Source organism: Eulemur rufifrons, chromosome 14 (assembly GCF_041146395.1).
Source record: "Eulemur rufifrons isolate Redbay chromosome 14, OSU_ERuf_1, whole genome shotgun sequence".
In the NCBI taxonomy this organism is placed as follows: Eukaryota; Metazoa; Chordata; class Mammalia; order Primates; family Lemuridae; genus Eulemur; species Eulemur rufifrons.
Window position 1 is genome coordinate 30,135,456 of NC_090996.1, and position 27,724 is coordinate 30,163,179.

A 27,724-nucleotide genomic window follows, 5' to 3' on the forward strand; every position below is an offset into this window, starting at 1 on the left:
CGACCCGGAACTTCCGGGATCGGCCCCTACACCGCACGGCACGTCGGGAGGAGGAGAATCCACTCCCACAATGCCTGGGACCCGCGCCAGCCACAGTTGCCAGATCACAACTCCCAGAATGCAGCGCGTATTACGCGCGCCTCGTACACCCGAGCGTGCGCTCCTGGAGGTTCCGGGGCAGATGGGATTTACTTCCGGCAGCAGATGGCGGGGCCATGGTAAGAAACCGGGTGGTGGACCTGGAGGGAGTGACGCGTTTTGGAGGTCGGGGTCGGGTTTGGAGCTGGGGCAGGCAGGCAGGACGCATGGGTCTCCGACTTGGAGAGTTCGCGGGAGGAAGCTTCGGTGTGGGTTAAAATTTGCTCTTTTCTGGCTTTCTCGACCCTCCTCGGGTCACGTGGGCCAGCAGTAGTGGTCGCTAAAACTCGCTGTGCGCTCACCGTGTGTCACATACTAAGTTGAGGGCTTTAAAACTATCGTCTCGTTCAGTATCTTTTGAGTCCCCGTTTTGAAAGGCGAGGAATCGGAGGCTAAGAGAGATGGGGTAACTTGCCCAAGGGTCCACAGCTTATGACTGTCGGAGCCAGGATTGGAAGCCATGTGTAACTCCAAAAGCCCAGAGCTTTTTCCACTGCACTGCTCACCTAATAAAATCCCAGTGCTGCGAGTTGGGGCCTCCCTAACTCCTCCTCCTCTGCTGTTCCTCCTTCCCCAAACTAGGCTAAGAGAAAACAGCAGTTCCCTCCAATACCCAAGATAACGAATAAACCAGGCAGAAAATTGGAAAGTTATTGTGATAAATATTTCACAGATTTGTTGCTCGAATTTCCCACTAGGACATTGATTATTTTGTTTTTTGCTTGGGGCAATGTTCACACAGCCCTGTGGATCCGGTGTCCAGCCCAGAGTTGGTCCTCCTTAGGTATTTATTGAGTAAAGACTGCATTTCCTTTCCTATAGTTATTTGGAACTGCCTAGAGGAAAGAGGACCAGTTTGAAAGTCAGACTCTGCTACACTCACTGGCTTTGTGTCCTTGTGTAAATTTCTTACCCTTTCTGGGTTTAGTTTCCTTAGTGATAAAGTGGAAATGATACCTGTCTCGAATAGCTTTTGTATGCTCACATGAGATAAAGCATCTGGCTTTACCTTTCCTTCCTCTGGCTGTAATGGTGATCTCGAAGGACTGGAAGAACTCTCCGTGTGCAATGCTTTGTGGATATTCATTGTGTGATTAGTATGGTTGATTTCCATGAGAGAAATGGTCTCCTATTTTCCTTCCAGGCTGCCCTCTTCCGAGCTGTGCTGAGGTTGCGGGGGCAAGGGCCAGCTGCATGGGGAAGGCCTCCTCATGGGCTGTGGTGCTGCAGTGGGCAGGAGCATCACAAGAGGTGGGTGGAGAGCAGGTCACCCACCTCGAAGGAGAAACCACCAGGCACAGAGACTGAGAAATTCCAAATGGTCTACCGTTTTGATGCCATAAGGTCCTTTGGGTATGTGTCTCGTCTGAAGGTGGCACAGACTGCCCTGACAGTGGTGGCCTTGCCGCCAGGCTTCTACTGGTACTCCCAGGGTGTCTTGACTTTCAACTCCCTGTGCCTCTTGAGTGGGATAGCTGGCTTTGCCCTGGTCATGCTGTGTTGGATGAGCTATTTCTTCCAGAGACTGGTGGGCCTCCTGTACGTGAATGAGTCTGGTACTGTGCTACGAGTGGCTCACCTGACCTTCTGGGGCTGGCGGCAGGATACATACTGTCCCGTGGCAGATGTGATACCCCTGACGGAAACTGGGGACTTGCCCCAGGAAGTGTTCGTGCGTATCAAGCAGTACAGTGGGAAGAAGACCTTCTACCTCACCCTGCGCTATGGACGGATCCTGGACAGAGAGCGTTTCACACAGGTGTTTGGGATGCTGGACAAGTGCAGGTGAACAACTGGCAGCCAGGCCTCTGGGTGGATCTGGGCTACTGGATCTCTTACAGGAAGGCCAAGAGTGTGGGCAAGGCTGAAGAAGGGGATCGAGTTTCTGGAGAGTTTGCCCCTAGGAACTTGTCTTTAGCCACCAAGCAATTCATGAGGCAAAAGCTGGTAACCAGGTTTAGGGAAAAAGACTCTTCATGCAAATTCTTACCGCACTTGTGTATGACAGTCAGATAATGCCAGAAGTTTCTGTTCAGAGCCAGTTCTTGGAGAAAGTTGTGCCAAGGTTACCCAGATTGTCCACTGCTGTGAAATTAGAAGACAGAACTGTGGGAGGGGGAGCATGGGATTTGGAGTCAGAGGCTTGGGTTCTGTCAGTGCTTAGCTCGCTGTCCTGGGGCAGGTTATTGAGTCTCACTGAACCTTGGTTTTCACATCTGTAAAATGGAAAGTCCTGCCTGTCTCACGGAATGGGTGTGAGAATAAACAATAAATGTCAAGTGTTTTGCAAGCTCAGCAGCCCAGAGCAAATACGAAGCATTTGGTCAGAGGCTTTGGTGTGGTAAAAGGTTTCTAGGTAGTCCATAGGGATTTCCAGAGCCCTGTGCTGTGCCCCCTCCTATACCCAGCAGCAGAAGGGACGGAATTGAAGCCGAGAGTGGGGGCCATTTCATCCTGCCAGGATGGTAACTGCACATGGACATGGGCAGGAATGTCATCCGAGTGAGCACAACACCCAGCAGAGATTTTGTTCACCACCCAGAGGTCTAGGGGCTGTCAGTTTGGAAGGCTTTGCAGTGCAGTAAAGCCACATCAGGAGACTGAGGCCTGAAGATTGCTTGAGCTCAGGAGTTCCAGCCTGCGTGGCAGAGCGAGACTTTGTCTTTAAAAATAAATAAATAAAGCCAGATGGACTGTATGCTGGTGTGTTATTTTATAAACTAAAGCCAGTTATGTGCAGTGCCTGCTATAATTAATAATATATGTTAATTATGCGATTTATAAAAGTGAAGAGGAAGGAAGGTTTGATCTTTATTATTTTGCCACTCAAAAGTCAACAACTAAATGTTTTATTGTGTAGCCTTCCAGTTTTTTTTTTTAATTGTAGTAAAATATACATAACAAGTTTATCCTTTTAACCATTTTTAAGTGTACAATTCAGGGACATTAAGTACATTTATGATGTTGTACTACCATCACTACTATCCATTTCCAGAACTTTTTCATCATGTCAAACAGAACCTCTGCGCCCATTAGACAGTAATTGACCCCCTCCCCCTGGCCCTTGGCAACCACTAATTTACTTTCTGTCTCTCTGGATTTGCCTATTCTGGATATTTCATGTAAACAGGATCATACAATGTGAGTCCTTTTGTCTTGGCTTCTTTCACATGGCACGATGTTTTCAAGGTGCATCCTTGTTACTGCATGTCTCAGTGCTTCATTGCTTTTTTATGGTTGAATGATATTGTATGTATATACCACATTTTGTTATCCATTCATCTGTTGATGGACATTTGGGTTCTTTCCATCTTTTGGCTGTTGGCTATTACTGTAAACATTGGTGTACAAGTTTCTGTTTGAGTCTCTGCTTATAGTTCTTTCGGGTACATACTGAGCGGTGGAATTATGGATCCCCTGGTAATTCTGTGCTTAACTTTTGGAGAACCTGCCACTTTTCCACAGTGGCTGCTGCGTTTTACATTGCCACCAGCAATGTTTAAGGGTGCCAGTTTCTCTACATCCTCACCAGCAGTAGTTATTTTCTGTTGTTTTGGAAATGGCCATCCTAATGGGCGTGAAGTGGTATCTCATTGTGCTTTCAGGCTTGTCATAGACATTATACTGTACCTGGGACTGTTTGGGTTTTTGCTTCATGTTATAACACAAAGCTGTCTCATATCCTGAATATTAAGAATATTCAGGAATTGCAGAATATTCCACTGAGTGGATGTAGCTGGTGCTTTTAACTTTTACTATTTAGGTTACTTCCATTTATTTCATTGTTATAAAGAATGTGATAAATATCAAATATATGTTGTGATATCGTTCTTCTGTGGAGACTGAAATGGCATTTTGAGAAAAGTGACTTGTAATCAAGGTGACACGATGTTAGATTTCTGAGAAGCAGAGACCTGAGGTGTAAGTGGGAGGTGGCCCCGAGCTTGTTTCAGGCACAGAGAACAGCAAGGGTGTGTTTCTGTGCTGCACAAGAGCTTGGTGCATTTGCTAAGAAGAGCCTGAATTTTATCCTAATTACTGTGGGAAGCCTTTGAAAGTAAGAGAAAGAGAACAGTGAAAGAAAGTTTGGGATTTTTTAAGAACGAGAAGAAACACCTCCTTTTAATTTTCATTTTTCAGTTGAAGATATAAATGAAAGGGCACAGGCTTATAGATCTGTTTCATTGGTTGAATTCTCACTGCATGTTAATTCCTGCCAGCTGGAGAAGGTGGTCTGGGGAGTGAGTGTGACTGGGTCCCTCAGGTGCTTGGAGACACTGGGCACCCACTGTCCGTGGGTGTACAGTTGTGGTTTTCCTAGCTGGAGGGGCTGCGTGTGCAGGAGCAACTCTTGGCCTGCATTGATTGTGTGGGTGTGGCGCAGAGCCTAGGGGTGGGTCTCAAACCCATTCCCAAGTGCTGGCTCTTTCTTCAGGCAAAATGGCATGTGTTATGGTTTTATGATGGCCCTACTTTAAAAATATGACCAGAACCTGGCCACTTCTCACCCCCTCCACCCCTACCATCATATCCAAGCTGCTCGCATATCACCCCTGGGTTATTGCAGTCCAGGGCTTCTATCCTGGACTTACTAGAGTCTGTTTTTACAGCAAAGTGATCCTTGGGAAAAAAATGAATTATGTTAACTCTGTTATAAAAGCTGACCTCCTTGTGATGGCCTACCCTCCCCTCCCTCGTCCATCACTCTGCTGTAGATCACTTCCCTAGGTCAAGTTCACCTTGTTCCTTCAGTATCAGCCTCAAGGCCTTTGTATTGGCAGTCCCTCTGCCTGGAAGGTTTTCTCCCTAGATATCTGCACAGAGGACTGACTGACCACCGTGCTTCAGTTTCTTCTCTGTATAACAGGGGTATTACTGTTCATGCTGAAGAAGTTGTAGTGAAGAGTCAATTGTGGAAAGAGGCAATTGTGTAGCTATTACACAAGGCTGGGCGCAGTGGCTTATACCTTTAACCCCAGCACTTTGGGAGGCCAAGGAAGGAGGATTGCTTGAGGCCAGGAATTGGAGACCAGCCTGGGAAATATACTGAAATCCTGTCTCTACCAAAAAAAAAAAAAAAAGTAGTAATGATTTGACCTTAACCTCATTAAAACCAAAAATTTGCTCAAATAGCCCCCTGTATTGGGCTAGTTCAAAGCAATGACCTGAAAGAGCCTCACCCCTGGAGATTCTGATTGAATATGTCTGGGGCAGGTTCCCAGAATCTGTCTTTTTTACAGGCTCAAAGCCAATTCTGAGATGCTAGGTGGTTAGGAATTTCTGAAACAGACTATAGAAAACACCAGAGTGACACATGCTTCTGTGGACTTTGTGTTCCTGGGCCAATTTTCCGCCTAAGGAATAGGGTCCTGGCTCCATGTGTAGAATCACCTGGAGGGCATTTGAAAAATCCCATTGCCCAGGCCCGTGACCAGGCATCGGTATTTTCAAGGCTCCCCAGGTGATCTAATGCCAGCCAGGTTTGACCATGGATACCCTGAAGTATCACCGCACAGTTAAGCCTGCAAGGGGCCTGCCCGGAGAGGAGAGCCCAGGTTCTCGCCAGTGTAGGCAGGAGCTGCAAGGTCTGCTCACACGGTACCAGCAGAGGGCATACAGAACAAAGGCATTGTTCCATCCCTTTATTCCGGAGCTAAAATCACCAATCTTCACCAGACAACAGGAACTGGGTTAGGGCTTCTACAAGGCACCAGTAGGGCAGTACTTGGAGTTATTAAAACAAAACAAAACAAAACAAAACAAAACAAAACACAAACCCCAAATCAACAACAAAAACAGAAGTCACTTGTAGAACCTGGGCATCTGTACTTTTATGCTCCCAAGGTAATTCCAAGGCACCCACATTCTGAGAATCGCTCAAAGTCATGCAATAGATGGTAAAGCAGCTCAGAAAACGGAAATGGTCTTTAGATTGGGGTGGTAGATATATTGGCAACTCCCCTCTTTAACGACAGTTCCAAGATAATAATTCATTCAGGTTAGACAGTTCATTCAGGCTGCTGTAACAAAAGTACTATAGACTGGTGGCTCGAACAACAGACGTTTGTTTGTCCCAGTTCTGGAGCCTGCCAAGTCCAAGATCAAGGTGCCGGCAGACTTGGTGTTGGATGAGAGCCCATTTCCTGGTTCACAGGCAACCGTTTTCTTGCTGTGCTCTCACGTGGCAGAAGGGGTGAGGGAGCTGTCTGGGGTCTCATAAGGGCACTCAGCCCACTCATGAGGGCTCCACCCTTCGGACCTAATCATCGCCCAAAGGTCCCACCACCAAATACCAATCACTGTGGGGATTAAGTTTCAATATATGTATTTGGGGGGGGCATAAATATTCAGTCTATAGTAAAAATCTAATAGAAATGCTCAAGCCTACGTATGAGGATGTTCGCTGAAATATTTCTAATAGCAAAAATACTGGAAATAAGCTAAGTTTCCATTAATAAGCAACACAGTTAATAAATGTTGATAGATCCATACTGTGGAATATGTGTGTCCCTTAAAAAAGAATAAGATTGAAATAGATCTGCTCCCGTGGAAAGATGGCCACGGGGCGGTAAGTGAAAAAAGCAAATCACGGAACAATGTGGTTCTGTGTGATCTTGTATGTTTTTAAAAAAATGCGCACATTGCAAATTATTAACCGTGGCTATCCCTGGGGAGAGCATTGGGGTGGGAGAGGCAGATGAGAGGAAAGGGGGGAGTAATTCTTCCACTCGGAACTTTGTGACCTAGTGTTGTTTAAAATTTTCATCATGAGCTTGTTCATCTTAAGAAATGAAGAAAAATGCTTTAATAACAGTCTCCTCTTCCATCCCTTTCTCCTCCTGCCAGCTTTCCAGGCAAGGGGGAAAGTTTCTCAACTGTGAATTCTCATTCTACACTGAGAAGCCGAGTAGGTAGAAGGAAACATGCAGTTGTTGAAAAGCATCTGCAGACTGACGTGGGAGCTCACGCCTGTAATCCCAGCACTTTGGGAAGCCAAGGTGGGAGGATCACTTGAGGCCAGGAGTTTGAGACAAGCCTGGGCAACATAGCAAGACCCCGTCTCTATAATAAAACAACTCAAAAAAGAAAGAAAAGCATCCGCAATATAACCATGTGTGTCTCTTGCAGCTGGGCTTCACTTCCTGTCTGCTGAGAACTGTGTGGACTTGCCCCCGACACCCAGGCATGCCGTGGCTGTGTATAATTTAGATGTAGGGGACAGGGTGGTCTGTAGCACGTTAACTTTCCTGTGACGGCCATCCAAATGTGATGAGGTGTGCTCTACGTGGCGATGATGCTCCTGGTGTGCACAGTTCGTAGCACATGGAAAGCACAGCCCAATGGTAGCTGTGGTCCTTACCACACGATCACCAAAAATGAGACTTACCTTGTCACAGGGCCAGAAGTCTATCGCATCCCCCACCCCATCATTAAATAACCATGTTTAATGCACCCCCCCAGAGCAGATCTGGTGGACTTAGCTGCTTGCAAGGGACAGCCTGGGATGAATTGCCCAGATAACTGGGGTTGGAAGCTTTCTTTTTGTTGTTGCTTTAGGACTTCAGGACTCATGACTTTCTAAATGGAAAGCAACAGGGTCCCTTTGAACACGAGGCAGAGTCCAACTTTTATGGCCTTGTTTTGATCCTGCAGCATTCAACTGTAAAATCTTGCCTGATTAGGGTTAATCAGGTGGGGCCGATGCCATCTGGCCATGTTTGTACCAACTCTAGGGACAGAATATTCATTCATTTTACTGATAGCAGTTGAAATATACCCCCAGATTCCAGTTGGGCTTGTACCTGTACTGGAAAGTAGATTTAGTATTTACAAGTGGGAACTTAACTGTGACAAATGTAATATTGTCATTTAGAACCACATATGAGACACATTTATTCATGGAGAACAAGTGGCAAAAGAAACTACTATATATGAACCATCTACTACGTGCCTGGCGATTACTACGTGATTTTATTTAATCCTGCTAGCAACACTTGGAGTTAGAGAACCCCAGAGAGGCAGCATAGTGTCAGGGTGAAGCACGCGGCTTCTGAGGGAAGACTTCTTGCCTGCTTGAAATCCCAGCCCTGCAACTTCCTAGCTGAGACTTTGGGTTAGTTTTGTAACCTCTCTCTGCCTTGGTTTCCTCATCTGTGAAGTAAAGATAATAGTGCTACCTCCCCAGGGTTCTTGGGAGGATTAACTGACTTTACTGCATGAAAAGCTCTTAAAATAGTGCTTGGTCCAGGCAAGCACTCAATAAATGTTAGCTAGCATTCCTACAATCATCCTCATTTTGCAGAATGAAGCTCAGAGGGATGAAGTGACTTGCCCAAGGTCACCCAGCTAGAAAGCAGCAGAGCTGGGTCATTCCATTTCCTCCTCAGGGGTGAAGTACAGAATATATAAAACAGTGACTCTTCAGCAAAGACTTACTACCTTGAAGTTCTAGCACCTTCAGCCCATCTGCCTTTGGAATGTGCATTTGGGAACTCACATAGGCTGACAAGTTCAAGTTGACCTTCCAAGGCCAGAGGCCAGGCTGGTCAGGAGAAAGTTCAAGCCAGTCCTGAGTTGACTGCATGCACACGTCTGTCCACACAATGTTATGTATGTTTCATGCATCTCTGTGTATCAAGTCCCAGCTTCCAGGCTGTGTGATTTTTGAGCAGGTTCCCTTAACCTCGCTACACTGCAGTTTCCTCATCTTAAAAACAGGCATACAAACACAGTGAGTCCCCACTTCAGTGTTGATAGGTTGCCGGAAACTGCAACTTTAAGCAAAACGACATACCGCAGGTCCTTGAATAACATCATTTCATTCAATGTCATCCTCTTGTAACATTGATGAGAAAAAAAATTGGTTTCATTGTGTATCATTTTGCTTAAAGTCAGTTTCCAAGAACCTATGGACAACATTAAGTGAGGACCTCCTGTATGTGCCTTATAGGTTTGTTGTGAAAATCTTAATGCACGAACGGAACTACTCAACAAATAATTGTGGTCACTATTTATATGTGATTATTTAAAAAAACGCACTTATTGGTAAGTACTGCCTTTCAAGTCCGTTGTCATTTCGTGGACTTGTTGGATGTTGGAGCTGGAAGGAGCCTTGGAAAGATATGGTCCAAACCATGTTTTCCAGGTGAGGAAAGGGCCCTAGAGGGCCACTGAGGCAGCTGAGAGCAGCGGTGAGAAAGGGACCCCTGGTTCTAGTTCCAGGTCAGGTCACCAGGAGGACCAAGGAGGCGGCTCATCCCTGTGGGTGCTCCCTGAGCACCTCTCTTAGCCTTCCCCCTGTTGCGTCTGCCTCCCAGTTTATTCCAGTCGGTCGTCAACTCACTCCTCAACCAGCGGGTCAGAGGACCTGGTGTAACGGTCTGGGCTGGGGCCCAAGGGATAGGATTTTTAAAAAGCTCTCTGGGGTGATCCATAAGTGCACGTAGTGCTGAGAACCACAGTCCTGCATGTTTTGGATTCTAGGATTTTCTTTCCCTCTCCATCCCCGTTGTCATTGCCCTTAGTCCAGGCCACCAGGCCACTGTGACTGCACTAGATTCCTGAGCGGCCCCCCTGCCTTCCTGATCTTCGCAGTGAAATCAGGACAATCTTCTGCCCCTCCAAGTGGCACAGAAGGTCCTGGGGGACCTGGGCCCTGCCTGTTTCTCTGGCCTCACCTCCAGGCACTCTGGTCTCCCTCTCCTTGTGTTCTAGTAACACTGAACTTCTCGGAGATGCCCACCCTGCCTTTGTGCCTGTGTGTAGCTCTTCTCTTGTTCTGGAATGCCCCCATCCCACCGGAGCAGTTCCTGCTCAGCCTTGAAGATGCGGCTTGGGCCTAACTGAACCCCGAAGGGCTCGAGACCTGGCCTCTGTGCGTCCCGGTCCCCACACTGGGTGGTTGTGACCTTAACCTCACTGGAGTATGAGCCGAGGGTAAGGACTGTGCCTTGTCCATCCGTGTCCCTGTCACATGGTATGTGCTTCATGAACTTAGTCAAATGAATGGCCTTATTGTGCTTCTATAGGCAGATTTATGCAGATAAAGTGTTCCCCCAAGACATCTCTAAAAAGTGTGTGAGAGGTACTTAGTAAGTAGTGGCAAATAATTATTAAGCAAAACCATTTGAAACCCCAAAAAGTCCACATTCACTCTTGATATTTCCATTATAAATTCTTTTAAATTTAAGAATACGGATTAACACAGGAAACAGATTTAATTCATGGAATTGTGCATATGGTCAGTTACACTGTGACACGTTCATTTCTTTATCATTTATTGGCACTGTGAACAGAATACTGTAAACCAGATCACTTTGTATGCATAAGTCTGTGATGCTCCCTAGCTGTGGTTTTCTACCATGAGCTGATATATATATATATAGATAGGTATAGATACATAGATATATTAATGCTGTGCACAATTTTGCATGGTTACTGAGCGTCAGTAAAAATTATAAAAAAAACACCCATTTATAATAAAAGTGAGGATATGCTAAGACTTGCTATTATTGGACCTTGTTTTCTGTAAAAGAGACAGCACTTGCTAGACATTTACTAGACTCTATGGCACTGATGTATGATGGATTCATTTCCAGACCATTGGCCACAGAAGTATGTCTTCCTGGGCCCTGCCCTAGACAGCAGCCTGTCCGCTGGGCTTCCCATGTTTTCACCAACTTCTGAGTCTCTACGACCTTGAGCTCTGCTGAGAATTCTTTTCCTTGAAATTCTTCCAGCTAAGCTCCCACCCCCAAAAAGAGGATGTCTCAGGAACTCATTATGCCCTGAATCAACAAGAACTTGGTAAATGGCTTAAAAATTTTTCAGAGGGTAACTTTCCTTGGTAAGGAGTGAATAATAAATCTGTAAATGACTTTCCAGATAAAATGATCTCATCCCTCTGTCAATGCCCCGTGGGGAGAGAACAAAATAGTGGAGCCACTCTCTCCACCGAACAGAGCCAACTTTCTGGTTGTGCCCTGCCTTAAAACCCTTTGGACTCCAAGGACCTTATTGAATATTTGCACCCAGTGCTAAAGTTCTCAGGAGAAAGCATCCTTAAGTCAATGAATGAATTGTGGTTTGGTTTACATTTGGCATGTTTGTTAAATAAGGCCTTGAACCTTGGGATGTTGTCTGTGGAATGCGGCCCCCCAGTGAAAGCTGCCAGACCGTGAACTGGCGTGCCTTTGCATATGCCATTCCCTTTCTGCAACACTCTTCTTTGCCTTGTCAGCTTGGCGAACTCTTCCTCATTCTGCAAAACCCTGCTCCAATTCTCAGAAACTTCCTCTGACCCTCAGGTGGCTTGCAGGACTCCCTCTGCTTTCCTGTTGTGCTAATACATCTGTTATAGCACTTGCCACTCTACTCTGTTAGCTTAAAAGTCTGTTTCCAATGGCATGTGAGCCCCTGAGGGCAGGGACTATGTTTTATCTCATCTTTGTATTCCTGGTGCTTAGCACAGGGCCTGGGATGGTGCAGGTATTTAATGAAAGTTTGATGCATGACTGAATGTTGAACAAATGAATGTACAAATGAGTGAGACCTTGCAGAGAGAGGGAGTCATACGTCTCTACTAGTTGGCAGTGCAAATGACTGTAAACATGGCAGAACTTATTAAAAGCAACAGATTAGCAGTGACTGCAGGAATGTAAAGTGAACTGGAATGCATGGATCTGTCCGTGTCTGTTAGACATGTCCGTGTCTCTCATTCTTCGACAAAAATAGGTGGATGACCGAATCTGCTGAAGGGTGAAAGCTAAAGAAGAAAACCCACTTTGAGATCTTTGGATGATTCGTTATTAAAAGAGCAAAGTGCTGAATCAGGAACCTTGTTATGCTCATCTTCCAAAATAGCCAACCAAGCCACCAGGGGATGAAGTGGCTTCCTTTTGGACAGAGAATACAACCACTTTCTCAGTCTACCCACTAAATAATACTTCCTGGCTCTCAGTCTATCAAGTGCTCTTTTTAGGAGCATTTGAGGTCAAATCACTTCCACCAGTGTCTCGCCTCCAGCAGAGAAACTGTAGCCTGAGCCACAGCCCCAATTAAGCATTTAAGTACCATCTGCTGGGTAATCTCCACACTCAGTCATCTCAGGAAAAGCTAATTTCAGGAGGACAAGTACAAGGAAACTGCCTTAAACCAACGTGCCCCATGCATGGAGCTCTGGCGCCTTTAATTCCTGGCGCTTCCCTCAGGACAAGAAGAAATCTAGTCCAGCAGTGAGTCCCCCTGAAGGAACAGCCACGCCGCTCATGCGGGTGCTCAGTGGCGGAGGGAATCTGGATGAGCAAGAGCCTCCTGGGACAAGGGGTCCACGAGCCAGGCCCCCAAATGCCCGAGGAGACAGGGTGTGTAGCTCTGCTACCCAGGCCCCTGGGCTTGTGCTCCTGGGGTGACAGGCATGTGCTTCTGAACTTGCAGCTCAAGCATGTCCCCGTGGACTCTCAGGCTGCAGGCCTACGCTGACATTTACCAGGGAGGACAGAGTTTGGGGCATGGAGGTTGTCGGGTGAGAACCGTCAGTGATGCCACCTGGAGATCCTCCAAGGGCAAAGCCCCGTGAAGGACAGAATTCAGTTTGGAGAAACCCCCAGGTGCACTGAGAGGAGTGGTCCCAGCCTTCAGGAGGCCAGGAGACCCTTTCCCTCACCTCTGAGCTCAGTCCTCCTGTCCCCATTTTTCTGCCCTGCTACGATCTGTCCTGTCCCTCACTGAAATGTGCTGGGGGCGTGTTCAGAGCTGTAGGGGCTGAGTGAGAAGGCAAGGCCCTGTTTGCTTGCATAGGGCAGGGGCAGCCGGCATCCTCATTACAGAATATGGCACTTGAGATGGACTGGAACCCTTAAGTCCCAGCCACCAGTCCCAGGAGCAGGTGTAACTGCCTTGACTGGCTTCCAGAACCATTATTGGGTCGGTCAAGGGTGGGCAGAAATATGGCCAAGATCCCAGCGGCCCTTCCCAAGGCTACGTCCAGGGCTCTAGCAGGATTTCTGGGCTTAAACCAACGTGCACCTTTGGCTCTGCAGGAGGAAAATCGAAACCAGCCCTCCCCTTTTCTCTCCGCCTCCCCCAAACCACCAAACACGTCCCCTCCTCACAAAAAACCCTTCAGTTTATGCATTCACCTCTGATGCTTTTAAGTGAAAACATGAATTAGGCAAACTAATCAATTTGACAACTGTTGAGATCAGGGCTTCCTCAGAGTGTCGTGGAAATGGCTTCTTTACTTGAAGTCTGCTAAGATGTCGCTGAAAATATTGAGGAACAGGTGAGCGTGGTGATCCCTGAAGACCAGTGTGGGACGGAAACGAATGGATTTGTCGCCGCAGCCCCCCAACACCACACCTGGAAGAAGAGGCAGGAGGAGGTTAGGAGCTTGGGCTCTCAGGGCCACCTGCTGGGCGGGCTGGAAGGGAAGTGACCCCCACTGGTACACTCGTCCGTCCATACACCACTCTTCCCACCCGGCCGCCGCCTGTCCCCTCCATCCACCCATGCAGCCTTCGTTTCCTCTCTGTCATTCTCTTCTTTCCCTCGCCCCCTCCCTCCTAAGTTTGATTGCTCTGCTGCCCCTGAACTAGGTTTGGTGTCAGAGAAATCCTGGGACGAGTCCTCCCCTTCCAGAAACTCATGGAGGTGTGGGCAAAGAAAATGGGTAAACAAATCACAGAAGCGCAGGCTAAGACAAGCACGTAGGTGCTGAGCTACCACTGCAGAAGGCCAGACCCTGCTCGTTTTAAAGGGTGACTTCCCCAGGCACAGCTGGGCATCTTTGTCTAGGGTGTTTGGATCTTTGAGACTAAGTTTTCTCATTTTAAAAGGGAGGCTGATTATCCCTGCCCTTGCAGGGCTACTGCGAGGATTCTGTAAGATGGTACAAGGTATTCCTGACATGGTGCTTGACACATAGTAGGTTCTCCGATCTCACAGCAGTATCCCTCCCACCTATGACTCTTCAGTGGCCTCCCTTGCCCATGCCTCCTAGGATAAGTCTGGAGTACGGAACCGATCCGCAGCCCAGCATGATGTGGGCCAGGCCTCCCCTCCCTCAGCTCCATCCCCTCCCGTCTGTCTGTCCCATCACCCTCCATCCTCTCCCTTTCTGCGCCTCCACAAGCTCCATGCTGCCCTGGGGAAGTGCACGAGTCCTTCCCTCTGCCCATAATGCTCCTCTCACCTTCCTCACCTGGCCAACCTCTGTTCATCCATCAAGACCTAAGGTAAAATGCCACTTCCCCAAGGAAGCCTTCCCTGATTTCCTGACCATGACACTCTCCCCCGCTTTGCTCTCTGTCTCCTTTCTTCCTTCTTGGGACTTAAAATCTACTTTTAGTCTCCTGTTCCACCTGCCCCCCACCCCAGGACCCGGCAGTATTTTGCATGCACAGCAGATGATGCCTGGCCCCCGTACCTTTGTTTCTGGCAATCAAAATGAGCTTATTCCGTACTGATTCATCTGGAGTGTCAAAGGAGCAAAAGGTGCCTCGGCCTCTCACTCTGCTGATGAACTGGGGGTACCGGGCCTGCACGGGGGAGACAAGGCTGGCGTCAAAGGGTGTCACCTGTGTACCAGCTTGGCTTAATGGCTGTGCCTCCTCAGGTGCCGCCCGTGGGCCAGCCGCTGGGCTTCTGCATGGCTGGCTCTGGAGACATCCAGGCCTAGGTTCAAAACCCAGCTCTGCCTGTTTCTTACTGTGAACATTGGGTGAGTCACTTAAGTGGCTGATGCCTCAGTTTCCTCTTCTGGAAACTGAAGGATATAAATGCTACTGACCCCAAGAGGCTGGGGTAAGAATTCAGTGAGATAAGGTTTAGTCCTAAGCCCAGGGCCTGGCACGGGTCAGGTGCTCCACAGATGTTTGCCATCTCTATTGTTAGCTCTTCTAGACACAGCAGTTCTCCCAGGAGAAGAAATGCGCGTCCTCCCTCAAGGCTTTGAGATGGGGAGATGTCCTAGGCTGAATAGTGGCTTCCCCAAATTCACTTTGTGGTGATCTTTTACAGCCGCCCTGGGAGAGTATCCAGGCACCTAGAGCAGCGGATCTTGGTTTCTCTCTACTTTCCCCTGTTCTAGTGAAGGACAGCAAACAAGGGCTCGGATACCCACAACCACCGCAGAGTGCTGGGGACAGAGCTGGGGGGCAGGGGTGCGGGGGGGCGAGGCTGATTTCACAGCAGCTGCTTGGTGGAGACTGGAGACGGTCACGTGGTGGTGATAGAGCCAGGCACGGTGCTACACGCACAATCTTGAATCCTCACTCTGCCAGGGAGGAGGGGCCTGTTTTGGGCTCCATGGATGAGAAAACTAAGGCTTTTAGTCCCCCCAGCACTTATTCTACCCTGTTCTGGCACGAGCCGATTGCCTAGGAGCCAGTGTGTGGCCTGAGGAGGCCCGGAATACGGTCTCCGCCATTCCGACACTCCTTGGGATCCTTGTGACACAAACTCACAGAGTAGGGCTTAGTAACTTAAGGAGTTGATGCAGGGCAGTGGGAACCCCACCCCCTCCTCGCTGCCTCCAGGGGCAGGTGCTCACAGGCAAGCAGACCTTCCCTCTCCTCACCCATCTGTCTTGCTGAATCTTAGGGCCTTGCAGTAATAATCCCAACTACTCCTTGCATCTGGTTTTCTGAGGTCCTGATGGAACTCGTAACCCCACTCACCCCTCTAAATTAGCTAACTCAGGATCCCAGTAGCACGAGGCCAGGGCAGTTTTTGTGGATCTCTTGTTGTGGCACCGCCCTGCACATGGAACCCACTTTGGGAAACGCTGCCCTCCACACCACGCCTACAGCCAGATTGCCACAGTCAGAAATCTTCAGGTTCCTCCAGGGCTCACCCCTACAACTAGGGACGCGTAGCATTAACTGGGACATTTCAGAGACTCGGGCCTTGCTCTTGCTGGGGTACCATGACCTCGCTGGGCTGGAAGCTCATTTCTTTTTTATTCACCTGGGCCACCCTGCTATCTGGCAATGTGACCGTGACGCTCCCATTGTTCTGTGTCCCCTGGCCTGTGCAGGGACACCTCAATCGTTCTGAACTCGTTTGCTTCTCTTTCTTCCCTTATGCCCCGTTCGTTCTCTGTGTCCCCATCCCGGCCCTTTGCCAGGCTGTGGACTCTGCCTGTCCCTTCCTATCTCGAGAGCCTGGCAAGACGCTTGCCACCATGGGTCACAAGGAGGGACCATGTGGACGGGCCGGGAAGCTAACTCAGTGCAGAACCAGGAGCAGCCCCCGAGCAACGCACGCCTCGTCCCGCAGTGGGCACGCACTACCCCAGGCAGGGCCCAGACGTCTTCTGGGGAAACAAATGCCACCTGTCACTTTTGCTGCCTGCGCCGTCCGATGATGGTGAGAGGCTTCAGCAGGAAGGAAGGGTTCGGCCCTGTGCAGAGGCTTCCCCTAGTCCCTTCCCCTGAACCTCAGCTCAACTTTGAATCCAGTCCAAGAAAAACCTGTCTCTGGATTCCATCCAGAGTGGTGTCACTTGGAGGGTCTTGGCTGTCTTAACAGCTACACGCAAAGTCTCTGGAATCAGCTGGGCTTTGCCGTCTGGGCTTAGGTGACACACTCACCTCCCCAAGCCTCCATTTTCTCGTCCAGAAAATGTGGATCACGGTTTTCTAATTTCCAGTTGTTCTGAGTTAGGGTTGCCAAGTAATACAGGATGCCCAGTGAATTGGAATTTCAGGTGAGTCATTTTTTCAGTATAAAAATGTCCCAAATGTTGCATGGGATATACTTATACTAAAAAACTAGTCCCTGTTTCTCAGGTTTGACTGGGCGTCCTGCATTGCAGTTTGCTAAATCTGGCAGTCCTACTGGGTGAAGTGAGGGAGCATCTTCTGGAACTCCTGACTGCCCTGTGTCCCAAACCATGTCCTGTACCTACCCCTGGGCCTTGGACTTCTGAAATTTAAATTTAATGGTGGGGGGGGTAGGTCCTGCCTTTTTTCTCCCCTAAATGTGGCAAACGTTAAGGATTAAATGAGTTAAGGCACTTAACACAATGCCTGGCACATAAGCAAGTTCTCAATTGATGGAAGTTGTTGTTATTGATATTAGTAGGTCCTTGATCATGTCAGAGAGGTAAACAATGGCAAAGAACGTGACTTTGAAGTCCATTAGAATCAAGTTCAAATGTCAGCAGTGCCACCATGAAGCTCTGTAACTTTGGGGCAGTTAACACCTTGCCTCAGTTTCCTCATCGTAAAATAGGGGTAATAATAGTGGCTAGACCCACAGCATTACTGTTCGATTTCAATATAAGTTTTTACTGTTATCATCCTCCCTGCCTTCGTCATCACCCCCATCGTCATCACCGTCAGTATCACTATACCACCACCACCTGCTCAGTGGTTCTGCTCAAGTCAGTGGTGACTGGATGCTTCAAGATCTCAGGTGGCTCTTTGAGACCAGCCACTTGGAGGTCATCGCTCCTTTCAACCCTGGGCTCTTCTGGCCAGTTCTGAAAACACTGGGTCCCCCCCAGCCACCTCCCACCTGCACCCCAAGTCTAGGAGAGTAATGCTTGTATGTGTGGGTTTGTGTTGGACGGGGAGTTTGCCAGAACAAAGACAACGGCTGTCACAGAGCTGCACTGGCCAGTGTGGCAGCCACCGTGGCTGTTGAACTGTGGGGAGTCCAAGTCAAATTGCTCTGGGGTTGTGGGCACCCGTGGGCTGGGGGGAGCCTCTGGGGTGCAGGGCCGGGTGGGGGGTACCTGGAGGTCCAGCAGCCCCGTGAGCAGGACCTTCCCGGTATGCGCTGCATTATTCAGCAGGTCTTCCCGCTTGATGACGTCGATGACCTCGGCCAGCAGCAGGTTCTTGGACGGGTCCCCCAGCCAGGTGTTGAAGATCCGGTAGGGCTGGAACGAGGAAGGGGTGTCAGGAGGTTCACACATAGGCACATTCTGAAGGGGCCGCTGTCCTCAGACATGCCTTCTCCTCTTGATGAGGAGAGAAACTAACCCAACGAGCATCCCCCAGGGCTGGGAGAACACGTCTATCTCACTGAATTCTTCCAACAACACAGCCCCGTAGGTAGCTGCTGCTATTGGGGAGACCAAATTGTCCCATGCTCTGGGAAGTCCCTCAGTCCCAGGGAAGCAAGACAGCCGGTCTTTAACTATGATACTCCCCATTTTACACAGGAGGAAGGGCAAATATGGCTCGTAGGTGGTAGAGTTGGGACTGGATCTCTAGCGGTCTGAAACAAAGATCACCCACTTTACACCTCCATGAATTATTCAGTAGGGCAATGCAGCCAACTAAAATACACTTCCTGGCCTCCCTCACGGTTAGGGAGTAGCCATGTGACAAGTGCTTAGTCAAGTGTTGGAAATAGAAATGTTATATGAGATTTGTGGGAAGGCTGCTAAAGACAAGAAGGGGACCACTTTGTCCTCTTCTATAGGAAAAGGAATCCAACTGGCTAGAATCGAGATGTGATGGCTGGAGCTCCAGTAGCCATTTTGGACTATGAGGCCACCTTGAGGGTAGAAACTATTTGTGGGAAAAAGGACCCTGGGCCCCGATGGCCGTGTTATGTGTGTAGGTGGGTGGGTGGGTGGATGTGCTTGTGAATGTGTATGTACACGTGGCAGTACACAGTGTGTGGTTAAGGGCACGGTCTTGTCTTTGTATCTGGGTTTTGTCACTTGCAGCCTACGTGATATTAGACAACTCACCCTCTCTGTCTGATTCCTCATTAGTAAAATAGGGTTTATCCTACTTAATAACACCTACTTGGTTAGATTGTTGTGAGGATTAAAAGTACATGAGAAGTACTCAGAAGTGGGCCAGGCACAAAGCAAATGCTCAGTCCCCAGCAGCCACTACTGGCAATATCATTGTGCGTGCACACAGAGAATCAGCAAAAGACTGACAATGGGCTGCCACGGAGTTGGCCTTGCAGACAGCTGGGGTGATCACCGTGAGCTGATTAAATTGATAAGAATGGGGTCTTAGAAAACCTCCGTGACACATGAGGTGTGCACCCAGCTCCCCGTTTGTGAGAAAGGAGCACTTGTGAGAGGGACATGCCCTTCTCTGCCCACGGACAATGACTCACAGCATTGGGCCTGAACTCCTCCTTGTGGAAGAAGCCACCGGTCATCATCTTCTTGCTGAAGGTCATCACGTCTGCTGGGTCGTCCAAGCCCCAGTGCTCATGGGCCCAGAACTTGCCGGTACAGCCCCCTCCAGTCTGGACCTCATCCACCAAGAAGGCACAGCCATGCTGCAGACGGAGAAGACGGAGAAGTAAACACCCGCAGGAGGCTGGCGGAACACCCCCCGCCCCCAGCACAGCCCACCCACTGCCAAACCCCAAGTCCAGCCACATCGTGCTTGTTTTCCGAACTGCAAACCAAGCCCATGTTCTTGCACTACGCGAAACAAAACAAACCCTTAAGCAGAGCAGCTCCAACCAGAGCTGTGTCTGAATGGTTCCTAAAAGTGCTGAGCTGGAACAGAAAACCCAGAACATCAAATACTCCCTGCACTAAACCAGGACTCCAGAATAGAAGCGGAGCTAAGCCTTTGCTCTGGGACCCACCCGAGAAACCCCCGTGGTCCTGTCTGCCCTTGGCCGCGGCCACTGACCTTCCTGGCGATGTCCCTCAGCTTCCGAAAGAAGTCGTCCGACGCGTGGTTGTCTCCGCCCTCGGACTGGATGGGCTCCACGATGATCCCGGCCACCGTCTTTTTCTTTTTCCTGTATTTGACGATCAGATCTTCCACCTAGATTCCAAACGGGGAACAGACGATTGCTCCTTGAGGCTCTTGATCTGTATCCATGGGCAGGCGTGTGAGGTTCCATGAGCCCCATGAAGCGTTATTGAAAATGTGGGTTTTTTTTTTTTTTTTTTTAAATAGACAGAGTCTCACCACGTTGCCCAGGCTGGTCTCAAACCCCTGAGTGATCCTCTCACCTTGGCCTCCCAAAGTGCTGGGATTACAAAATCACACATCATTTGAAAAACCCAAAAGCATACACCTAGATAGACTAATGAGTGAAATCTTTCCTTGTATGCACAGCTAAGGAAAAGCCGTCTGCTCGGATGATGTGATTTTGGCCTTGGTCTCCAACAGTCACCCCAGGGAAGCTCCAAGACACTTTTCTTCACTTTCAGAGCATCATTTGCACTTTTTGGCTTTTTACTTTTTAAAAAATGTGATTTCTAAAAAAGCTGTGATTCCATCCCTGTGCTGTATTATATTCCTATCGGACAGTGCCATACGTGACACCATGATCTTGTTTCTTTCGTTTGCTACTGTGAATACCCAGCACCTAGCACCTTGCTTGACACCTAGTAGGTGCTCAGTAAACATTAATTCATTGAAAATGATGATGAGCCTAAGAGGAAAACCAGCAGCCTTATTGCAGCTCCAATCCAAACTTGAAGAGTGATAGTTATTTTTTTTTCCAGCAACAGAATCTTTCCAACATCTTCCATGGAACCCCAATATATGGAACAGACCAAAGGGGGGCTGCTTGGTTGAAGAGCAAGCCTGGGGTGACAGGAGGCTGTGTGTCCTCAGTTTCTCCTAACACAACCCCCAAGGCAACACAATGAAGCCTTAGGACTTGGGGCAGGACAAAACCAGTGTGCCAGAGGGTCCCATGGGATCATTGGTTCCTATGAGACACCCATATTCTTTCAAAAAATCTATTCTCTTATTTTAGAGTTATTGAAGCTGGTCCCCAAAGGAACTTAAGTGGTACAGAAATTGGTACCCAAGTGGGGTGATGGATGCTGGGTGAGAAAAACAATGTGTCTCACTGCCTTTCCCAATACGGGGAATATTTGGAACACTGTCTCCCTGTCCCTACTTCCCTCCCAAGGAGCACAACACAGGTCCCCAGGTAAACCCATCATCTGTTCCTCTTCTCCTGGGCTAAGTCTTGGGGTGGCGAGAGTAAGGGGCTGGTGCGTAGGGAGGATCTGCAAGATCCGGGGGTTACCTCTTCTAGACAGCGGGCTTCTTCTTGTTGGTTTTCTTTCACAAACTCTTCCAGAGGATAGTTCAGCCGTGGGAATGGTGCAATGGGCCAGTCGAAGGAAGGGATGTCGATCTTGTGAATGGCTTTGGAGTGCGTGGTCGCTAGGCAACCTGAGTCCGGCAAAACAAAAGAGCAGATGCTTGGCTTGGGAGAGTGGACTGAACAGTCTTTGAAAGGGAGAGGGTAGGCTTTTCAGCAACTTTCAATGCCCAGGGAGGCCAGTCGCCCACAGAACCCCAGGTCTTACAACACCCTGAAGCTGAAGGGGAATCTGCGACCCTTAATTTTCATGTGTGTGTGTGAATGTGTGCATGTGTGCGTGTGTGCGTGTTTGCCTTGTGATTTATCACAGATTAAGCACAGGTTTTGAAGACAGAGAGTCAACAGTTCAAATCCTGGCTGTCACCAAAGAGCCTTAGAAAGTCCTTTCCCTTCCTGAGTCTTGATTTCCACATCTGCAAAGTAGGGATAATAATCTGCTCTTTTCAGGGCAATTGTGTGGAACCAATGAGACAATATGTCTAAAACGTCAACGCCACATCGAGGGCAGCTGTCACTGTTATTGCTGTGCCGCGGGTCCCTGCTTACCCATGGTTCTCCCGTGGAACGCGCCCATGAAGGAGAGGATGCTGTACTCGGGGCAGCCGGGGGCCTAGAACCAAGAAATGCCAGTCATCAGTCACCGTTGTAAGGACGGCGGAGCTGTATCGTTGCCCCCACAAACCTCGGGGGACAGAGACGTCTACCAGAGGGACTGGGAGCTCTTCTCAGACAGATGTTATCAGCTGGACCCCTGAGGTACATATTCAGTGCACAGATGTTCGATTTTACCCACATACTTAAAAATGTTTTTTTAAAAATATATTCGCAAATTTAAAATCAAGAGATTTCACATAAATATCCGAAATGCCGGCTTCTCACAAGTTCTGCACCATTTGGGCTCATTTTTCTCCCGTGGCAGCAGCAGGTGGCCAAGCAATGCTCCCTGCCTGCCTTTCTCCTTTCTGTCCCTGCCAGCTGGCTGGGCTGTCGGAGTTCTAACCCCTGCTCTACCGGCTCTTCAAGCCCCTGCCCGGGGCCGTGGCTCCACTGCTCTGGCTTCCACGGGTCTCAGGTGGGCCAGGTGCTAATGAGGGGTACCTGCTCCCAGGGTGACCTGAGACAGGGGCTGAGCTGGGCAGGCCGCTCCCAGGAAGTGGCCCTGGCCTTTGCAGGAGGTCTGCTCTGTCACAGAGGGTAGCAGGGGAGACCCCGCCCCCTTGAGTGCAGGCGGGGATGCACAATGCCCCAATTCCTTCCCAGCCCCAAGCAGATGGCCCAGCTGCCACCCTGGTGCACGCATTCCTGCTGATATCCTGGATTATTCCAGACCCGTCAAATTCAGGCAGTTGTCCTGGGAAACCACAGGAAGCCCACCAGGGAGCAGTCCAGTCAGCCTTGACACTCAGGGAACAGACTCCTAAGTGGAAGCGTGTGGGGACCCCTCCTAATTCAGAGGGACAGCGCCAGCCCCCCAAACACACACGATGGAAGCTGAGCTGCACTCACCTGGTTAATCATGCAGGTCTCCAGCTCCTCTTTGGAGAAGCCCCTCTGTCCCCTTTCCTTGCTCTGACAGAACAGAACAGAACAGAAGAAAATGTCAGAGATGCTCTGGGTGGACAGGGCTTCAACTCCCCACCCAACCGATATAAGTCTGGACGATGAGAAAGCACTTTCTCAGCAGTTGGTCTCATGTACCGAGGGTTACAGGTCTGTATTGAGGCATGAGACTGTTAACGGTGCTTGCAAGGAAATAAATAGTTGAATACATAGGATGCATAATATTCTATCACCAACAAGTCAGATCTGTTGAGGTGGCTTATGTTATGAGAGGAAAAGTAGAGTGATAGTCACACTGTGTAGGTTTGATGGCAAAGCCTTGGCCCTTCCTGGATTTTAACCCTGGTCACTGAAAGTCTGATACTGCAGCCAGTCAGGATGAACAGTCGGACAAGAGGGGTGTATATGTGTGTGTATGTGTACGTGTGTGTTCATGCCCAAAACCTCACCCGGTACCACATGAAGATGGTCTTGAATGCATTTTCATTGGAGCAGGAGCCACAGGCCATCGTGATGAGCTGCGACATCCCTTTGGGAGCCACCTGCAGTGAAGGAAACAGCTGTGAGCCCAGGCTCATCCAGACTCCGGCTTCCCAGGGCTGGGGCTGTATCTCCACGGGGCAGGGGGAGGACGGGAGGGAGCCAGGGAGCCAGGGATGTCCTGGAAGCATGGGATGGGGAGGGTGGACTCAGGCTTCTCCAGGTGCTGAGAAGCCCAGAAGGGCCCCGCCCCTGAGGCTGGCAGAGAGGAAAGAGGCAGAAAAGCCCCATCTGTCCCTCATGACACAATGACTGCTACCTAGGACACCCATATCCGCCAGGTGGGAAGCTGAGGTTCCCGAACACTTTCATCTTTCCAACAGCTGAAATCGAGAAGCAGAGGAAAGACTGAATAACATGTGCAGAGCTCCTGTCGTGGGACACATGAATTTCCTGCATTCCCTTTGTCCTGTATACAAAGAATCCCTCATTTTCTTAAAAAGAAAAATTAAAAATACTCTTCATGAAAGAATAAGCACAAAGAGCTCGATTTCTGTAGCAATGCCCTATATCCTTCATTGTCATGGCTCTGGGTCCTCTCCTTCCCCGGCTGGTGGCACCATGTCTGAGGGCAGCGGGGCTGCCACAGTGGCTGGATCGTCCCCTGGGAACTCACTGAGAGCAAGGACGACCGGAGCTTCTCCACAAAGTTCTCCGGAGGCAGGATTCCGAGGGCAGGTCTGTTGATGAATGTGCTCTGTGAAAGGCCAAGAGACAAATGGTGACTTCTCCGCCCAACCCAGCTCCTGCTGACTGACAATGCTTTGCACAGACCCCGTGTTCCAGTAGGCTCTGAGTAGGTGGATGGCGTTCTGCCCGTGTGGGGAACGACAGGATTCCCTGAGATTTTAGAGAAATCCACTACGATTGCTCTGGATTTTTTGAAAAAGTGTCAATTTCCTGGTTGTGATATCACATTATAGTTACACAAGATGCTTCCGATTGGAAACTGAGTGAAGGGTACATGGGACCTCTTTATACTATTTTTTGTAACTTCTTGTGAATCTATAATTTTTCTTTAAAAAACCATCAGAAAGGCAAAAATAACCCAAAAAATGTACACTGGCAAGTACCATTGAGGATGTAGAGCAACTAGAACTCTCATTCACAGCTGGGGGGAAGGCAAAATGGGGCAGCCCCTTTGGAAAACAGCTTGGAAGCTTCTCACAATGTGGAACACCCCCTCCCCTGTCACCCAGCAGTCCACTCCCGGTGTTGCCCAGGTGGAACGAAAGCACATGTCCACACAAAGATGTGTACATGAATGTTTACAGTGGCTTCTGTTCTCATTTGCCAAAAACCGGAAACAGCCCAAATGTCCCTGCACTGGGGAAAGGAGAGACAAACCGTGGTTCACGCACACAACGGGACGCTACTCAGGGACAAAAAGGAACCATCTTCCTATACACACAACAGCGCGGAAGAATCTGAGTTACGACGCTGAGTGACAGAAGCCGGAATCAAAGGATTATATGCCATATGGTTCCATTTCTATGACGGTCTGGAAAAGGCAATGCTATTGGGACAGAAAACAGCTCGTGCTTGCCAGGGGCTGGAGTCGGATTGACTAAAGGGCCTGGGGGACTATTTGGGGTGATAAACCCATTCTATCTGGGCTTTAAAAAAATTTATAGTAAAAAAACACATAAAATAAATAAAACTTACCATCTTAACCATTTCTAAGTGTACAGCTCAGTAGTGATAAGAACATCCCATTGTTGTGCATCCATCTCTAGAACTTTTTCATCATCCTGAATTGAAACTCTGCCCCCTTGAAACAACAGCTGCCCATTCTCACTCCCCCAGCCCCTGGCTACCCTCAGTCTGCTTCCTGTCTCTGTGGGTTCAACTATTCTACAGACCTTATAAAAGTGCGATCATATAGTATTTGTCTTTTTGTGACAGGCTTATTTCCCTTAGCATAATGTCCTTAGTGTTCATCCATGTTGTGGTGTATGTCAGAATTTCCCTTCTCTTTAAGGCTAAATAATATTCCACCGTGTGGATAGACGCATCTTGTATAGCCACCCATTGTCGGCGGACAGGTGGGTTGCTGCCACCTGTTGGCCACTGTGAATAACACTACCGTGAACATGGGTGTGTAAACCTGTCTGGATTTTGACAGCGATGACATGACTATGCATTTGCTGAAACCTACAGAACTGTACACTAAAAAAAGGTGGATTTTACTGCATGTAAACTGCACCTTAACTTTTTTTTAAGAAATAAAGAAGAAAAAAAGGCATGAGGAGACGGTGGCAGCTCTTAGACCGTGGGTCTGAGCAGGGGGGTGCTGGCTAAATATCCAGAGTAGACTGAGTGTGGAAAAATCCGTGTTAGCAAATTACAAGATTCTCTCTGTCGACGTTTTTTTCTAATTTTGATGGATGTAATCCAGAGAAATCATTTCCTCTGCAAGGAAATCAATAGTGTGAGCTGGACACTAAATGGACACTCCTGCCCGATGCCCAGGGAGCGGGGGCCTGGTGGTGACGGAGACGGAGTTGCTTGTCCAAGCCTGGGCCAGCCCTGCTGTGTGGCTGCCGGGCAGGAACTCGGGCCAAGGGAGCCTGCGCCTCCAAATTTCAAAAGAAAAGAGGAATGTGGATTGCAGTGTGCATTAACTATAAAATGCTGGCCAAAATACCCTAAAACAGCCTCTGGCCTAGGGGCAGTCCCACACTCCTGTAGCTGCATTCTTGAAGAAAACCATCCCTGTGCTGGCTCTAAAACACGGGCATGGTTGCTAGCTGCCCACACAGCAGGGCAGTCGGCCCGAACCTCCGCTGACAGGCTTGCTGCCATGTCCTCAAACACTTTCCTCAAAGCAAAGCCAGACAAGGAAAACAAACCGTAAAAATCTAATCCAGGAAGGACACCTACCGTGGTAGAAGTTTCAACTATGTTGGTTGTTACTGTATCTTAAAAGCCTCACCGAATTTCATACTGTGATCTGGCTGTCTCATCTCCTGACCTTCTCTAAAGAAAGGACTTCAAATGTGGACAAAGGCTATGAATTTAATTATGTAGCAGTCTTTATAACAACAAAAAGTAGAAATACTCTCAGTGCCCAGTATTTGGTTAAGCGAAGCAAGACACATTAACTCAAGGTAATGTTACACGGCTACTAAAATGGTTTTTAAAAAAAGGTATAATCACATGGGAAGGCTGAGATTACAGTGGATTTTTTCTTCTTTTTATAAAAAACTAGTCAGGAAGGTTTGTACCCCTGCGTCCATTCTTTATTTACTGAGTGCTATTATACAAACCGCTGCACTGTATTTCTGGACAGTAAAGTGCATTCATTCACCCTGGAGTCACGTGCACTGCGTAATGACGTCTTGGTCAAGTATGGACTACATATGCGATGGTCTCATAAGATCACAATGATGGTCGCATAACAAAATTGCCAACCAAGAACGGATCCCTGTCGTTAAGCAACACTTGACTGTATTTCATTCCAGAGACCATTTAGGGGAATGCAAAAGTGCTAGATTAGGAATTCAAACTATTAAGGTTAAGTCATTTAATGTTAATGAGCCTCAAGTATTGAGTCTTTAAAAGGAGTGATACCACCACTGCTCCTCTAGCTCAGGCGATAGAGCCAGACCCTCTCTCTCTCTCAACAAAAGGGAGAATAACACCGCTTGCCCTTCCTAGCTCACTGGGGTGCCGACAGCCTCCTGGCCCCACAGAAGGATGAGGTGTGCCCAGAGAGGGTGGAGCCGTGAGCCCAGGAAGCCAGCGTGGGAAAGAAAGCATTGGTGGGTCTTGGGCACTGACTACATGGCAGGCACTGGGCAGGAACTTTACTTATCCTTATAACCTTATCACCCTTTACCGATCAGAAGAACAAGTCATTGTACTAGAGGAGAGAGATGCATTAGATTTAGTGGAAAATGTGTCACACCAGTGAATACAGAAAAGTTCAGCTCTGCAAGAGATAGAGGTGGAAGCTGCAGGGGGTTATTCTTGGGACTCCAGGAGGGAGGTGAGCCAGGGGCACAGCTGGGGGCTGCCCAGGAGCCCCAGGCCGTGCTAAGACTGGCCCCTTCAGTGTCTTGGTGATGAGAGCTCCCTTTCATGCTAACAAGAGACCTGAGCTAATGGGCTAAGAGCAGGACAGTGGCTGGAGGTCCAGCAGCAGTCCCGGGTGGCGATTGGGAAGAGGCTGGGAGGGGTCTGGGATGGGGATAAGCAACGGGCTCACGAGGAAGTGGATTGGGGTTATAAAAAGGGATTGTATTTAATGCAGCATGGCATCCTGGATCAGATCCTGGAACAACAAATGCCATTAGTGGGAAAACTGGTGAAATCTAAAAGCCTGCAGTGTGCCATGTCCCAACATTCGTCTGTACAGATTGCTCTGACAGATGTACCTGGTGAGGTGAGATGCTGACACAGGGGACAGCTGGGG

The 27,724-nt window shown here is 48.8% G+C and overlaps 2 protein-coding genes across 2 annotated transcripts in view; one reads left to right on the forward strand and one right to left on the reverse strand.

The window, feature by feature from the left end:
- The first annotated feature begins 177 nt into the window (after positions 1-177).
- TMEM186 (transmembrane protein 186) lies at positions 178-2,892 on the forward strand. The gene is made up of 2 exons (XM_069486140.1): positions 178-218; positions 1,283-2,892. The coding sequence occupies exons 1-2, from the start codon at positions 216-218 to the stop codon at positions 1,925-1,927; spliced, it is 648 nt and encodes a 215-aa protein (XP_069342241.1). The 5' UTR covers positions 178-215; the 3' UTR covers positions 1,928-2,892.
- Positions 2,893-10,343: 7,451 nt separating this feature from the next.
- The window catches only part of ABAT (4-aminobutyrate aminotransferase), a 57,780-nt gene continuing 40,399 nt past the window's right edge, over positions 10,344-27,724 (reverse strand). The window contains exons 7-16 of the mRNA XM_069486958.1: positions 23,924-24,004; positions 23,217-23,309; positions 22,714-22,776; positions 21,754-21,817; positions 21,127-21,275; positions 19,764-19,901; positions 19,231-19,398; positions 17,879-18,025; positions 14,564-14,675; positions 10,344-13,497 (exon numbers count right to left, since the gene is read on the reverse strand). Of these exons, the coding sequence (XP_069343059.1) occupies positions 13,376-13,497; positions 14,564-14,675; positions 17,879-18,025; positions 19,231-19,398; positions 19,764-19,901; positions 21,127-21,275; positions 21,754-21,817; positions 22,714-22,776; positions 23,217-23,309; positions 23,924-24,004 (1,137 nt within the window). The 3' untranslated portion in view covers positions 10,344-13,375. The remainder of the gene's footprint in view (positions 13,498-14,563; positions 14,676-17,878; positions 18,026-19,230; positions 19,399-19,763; positions 19,902-21,126; positions 21,276-21,753; positions 21,818-22,713; positions 22,777-23,216; positions 23,310-23,923; positions 24,005-27,724) is intronic.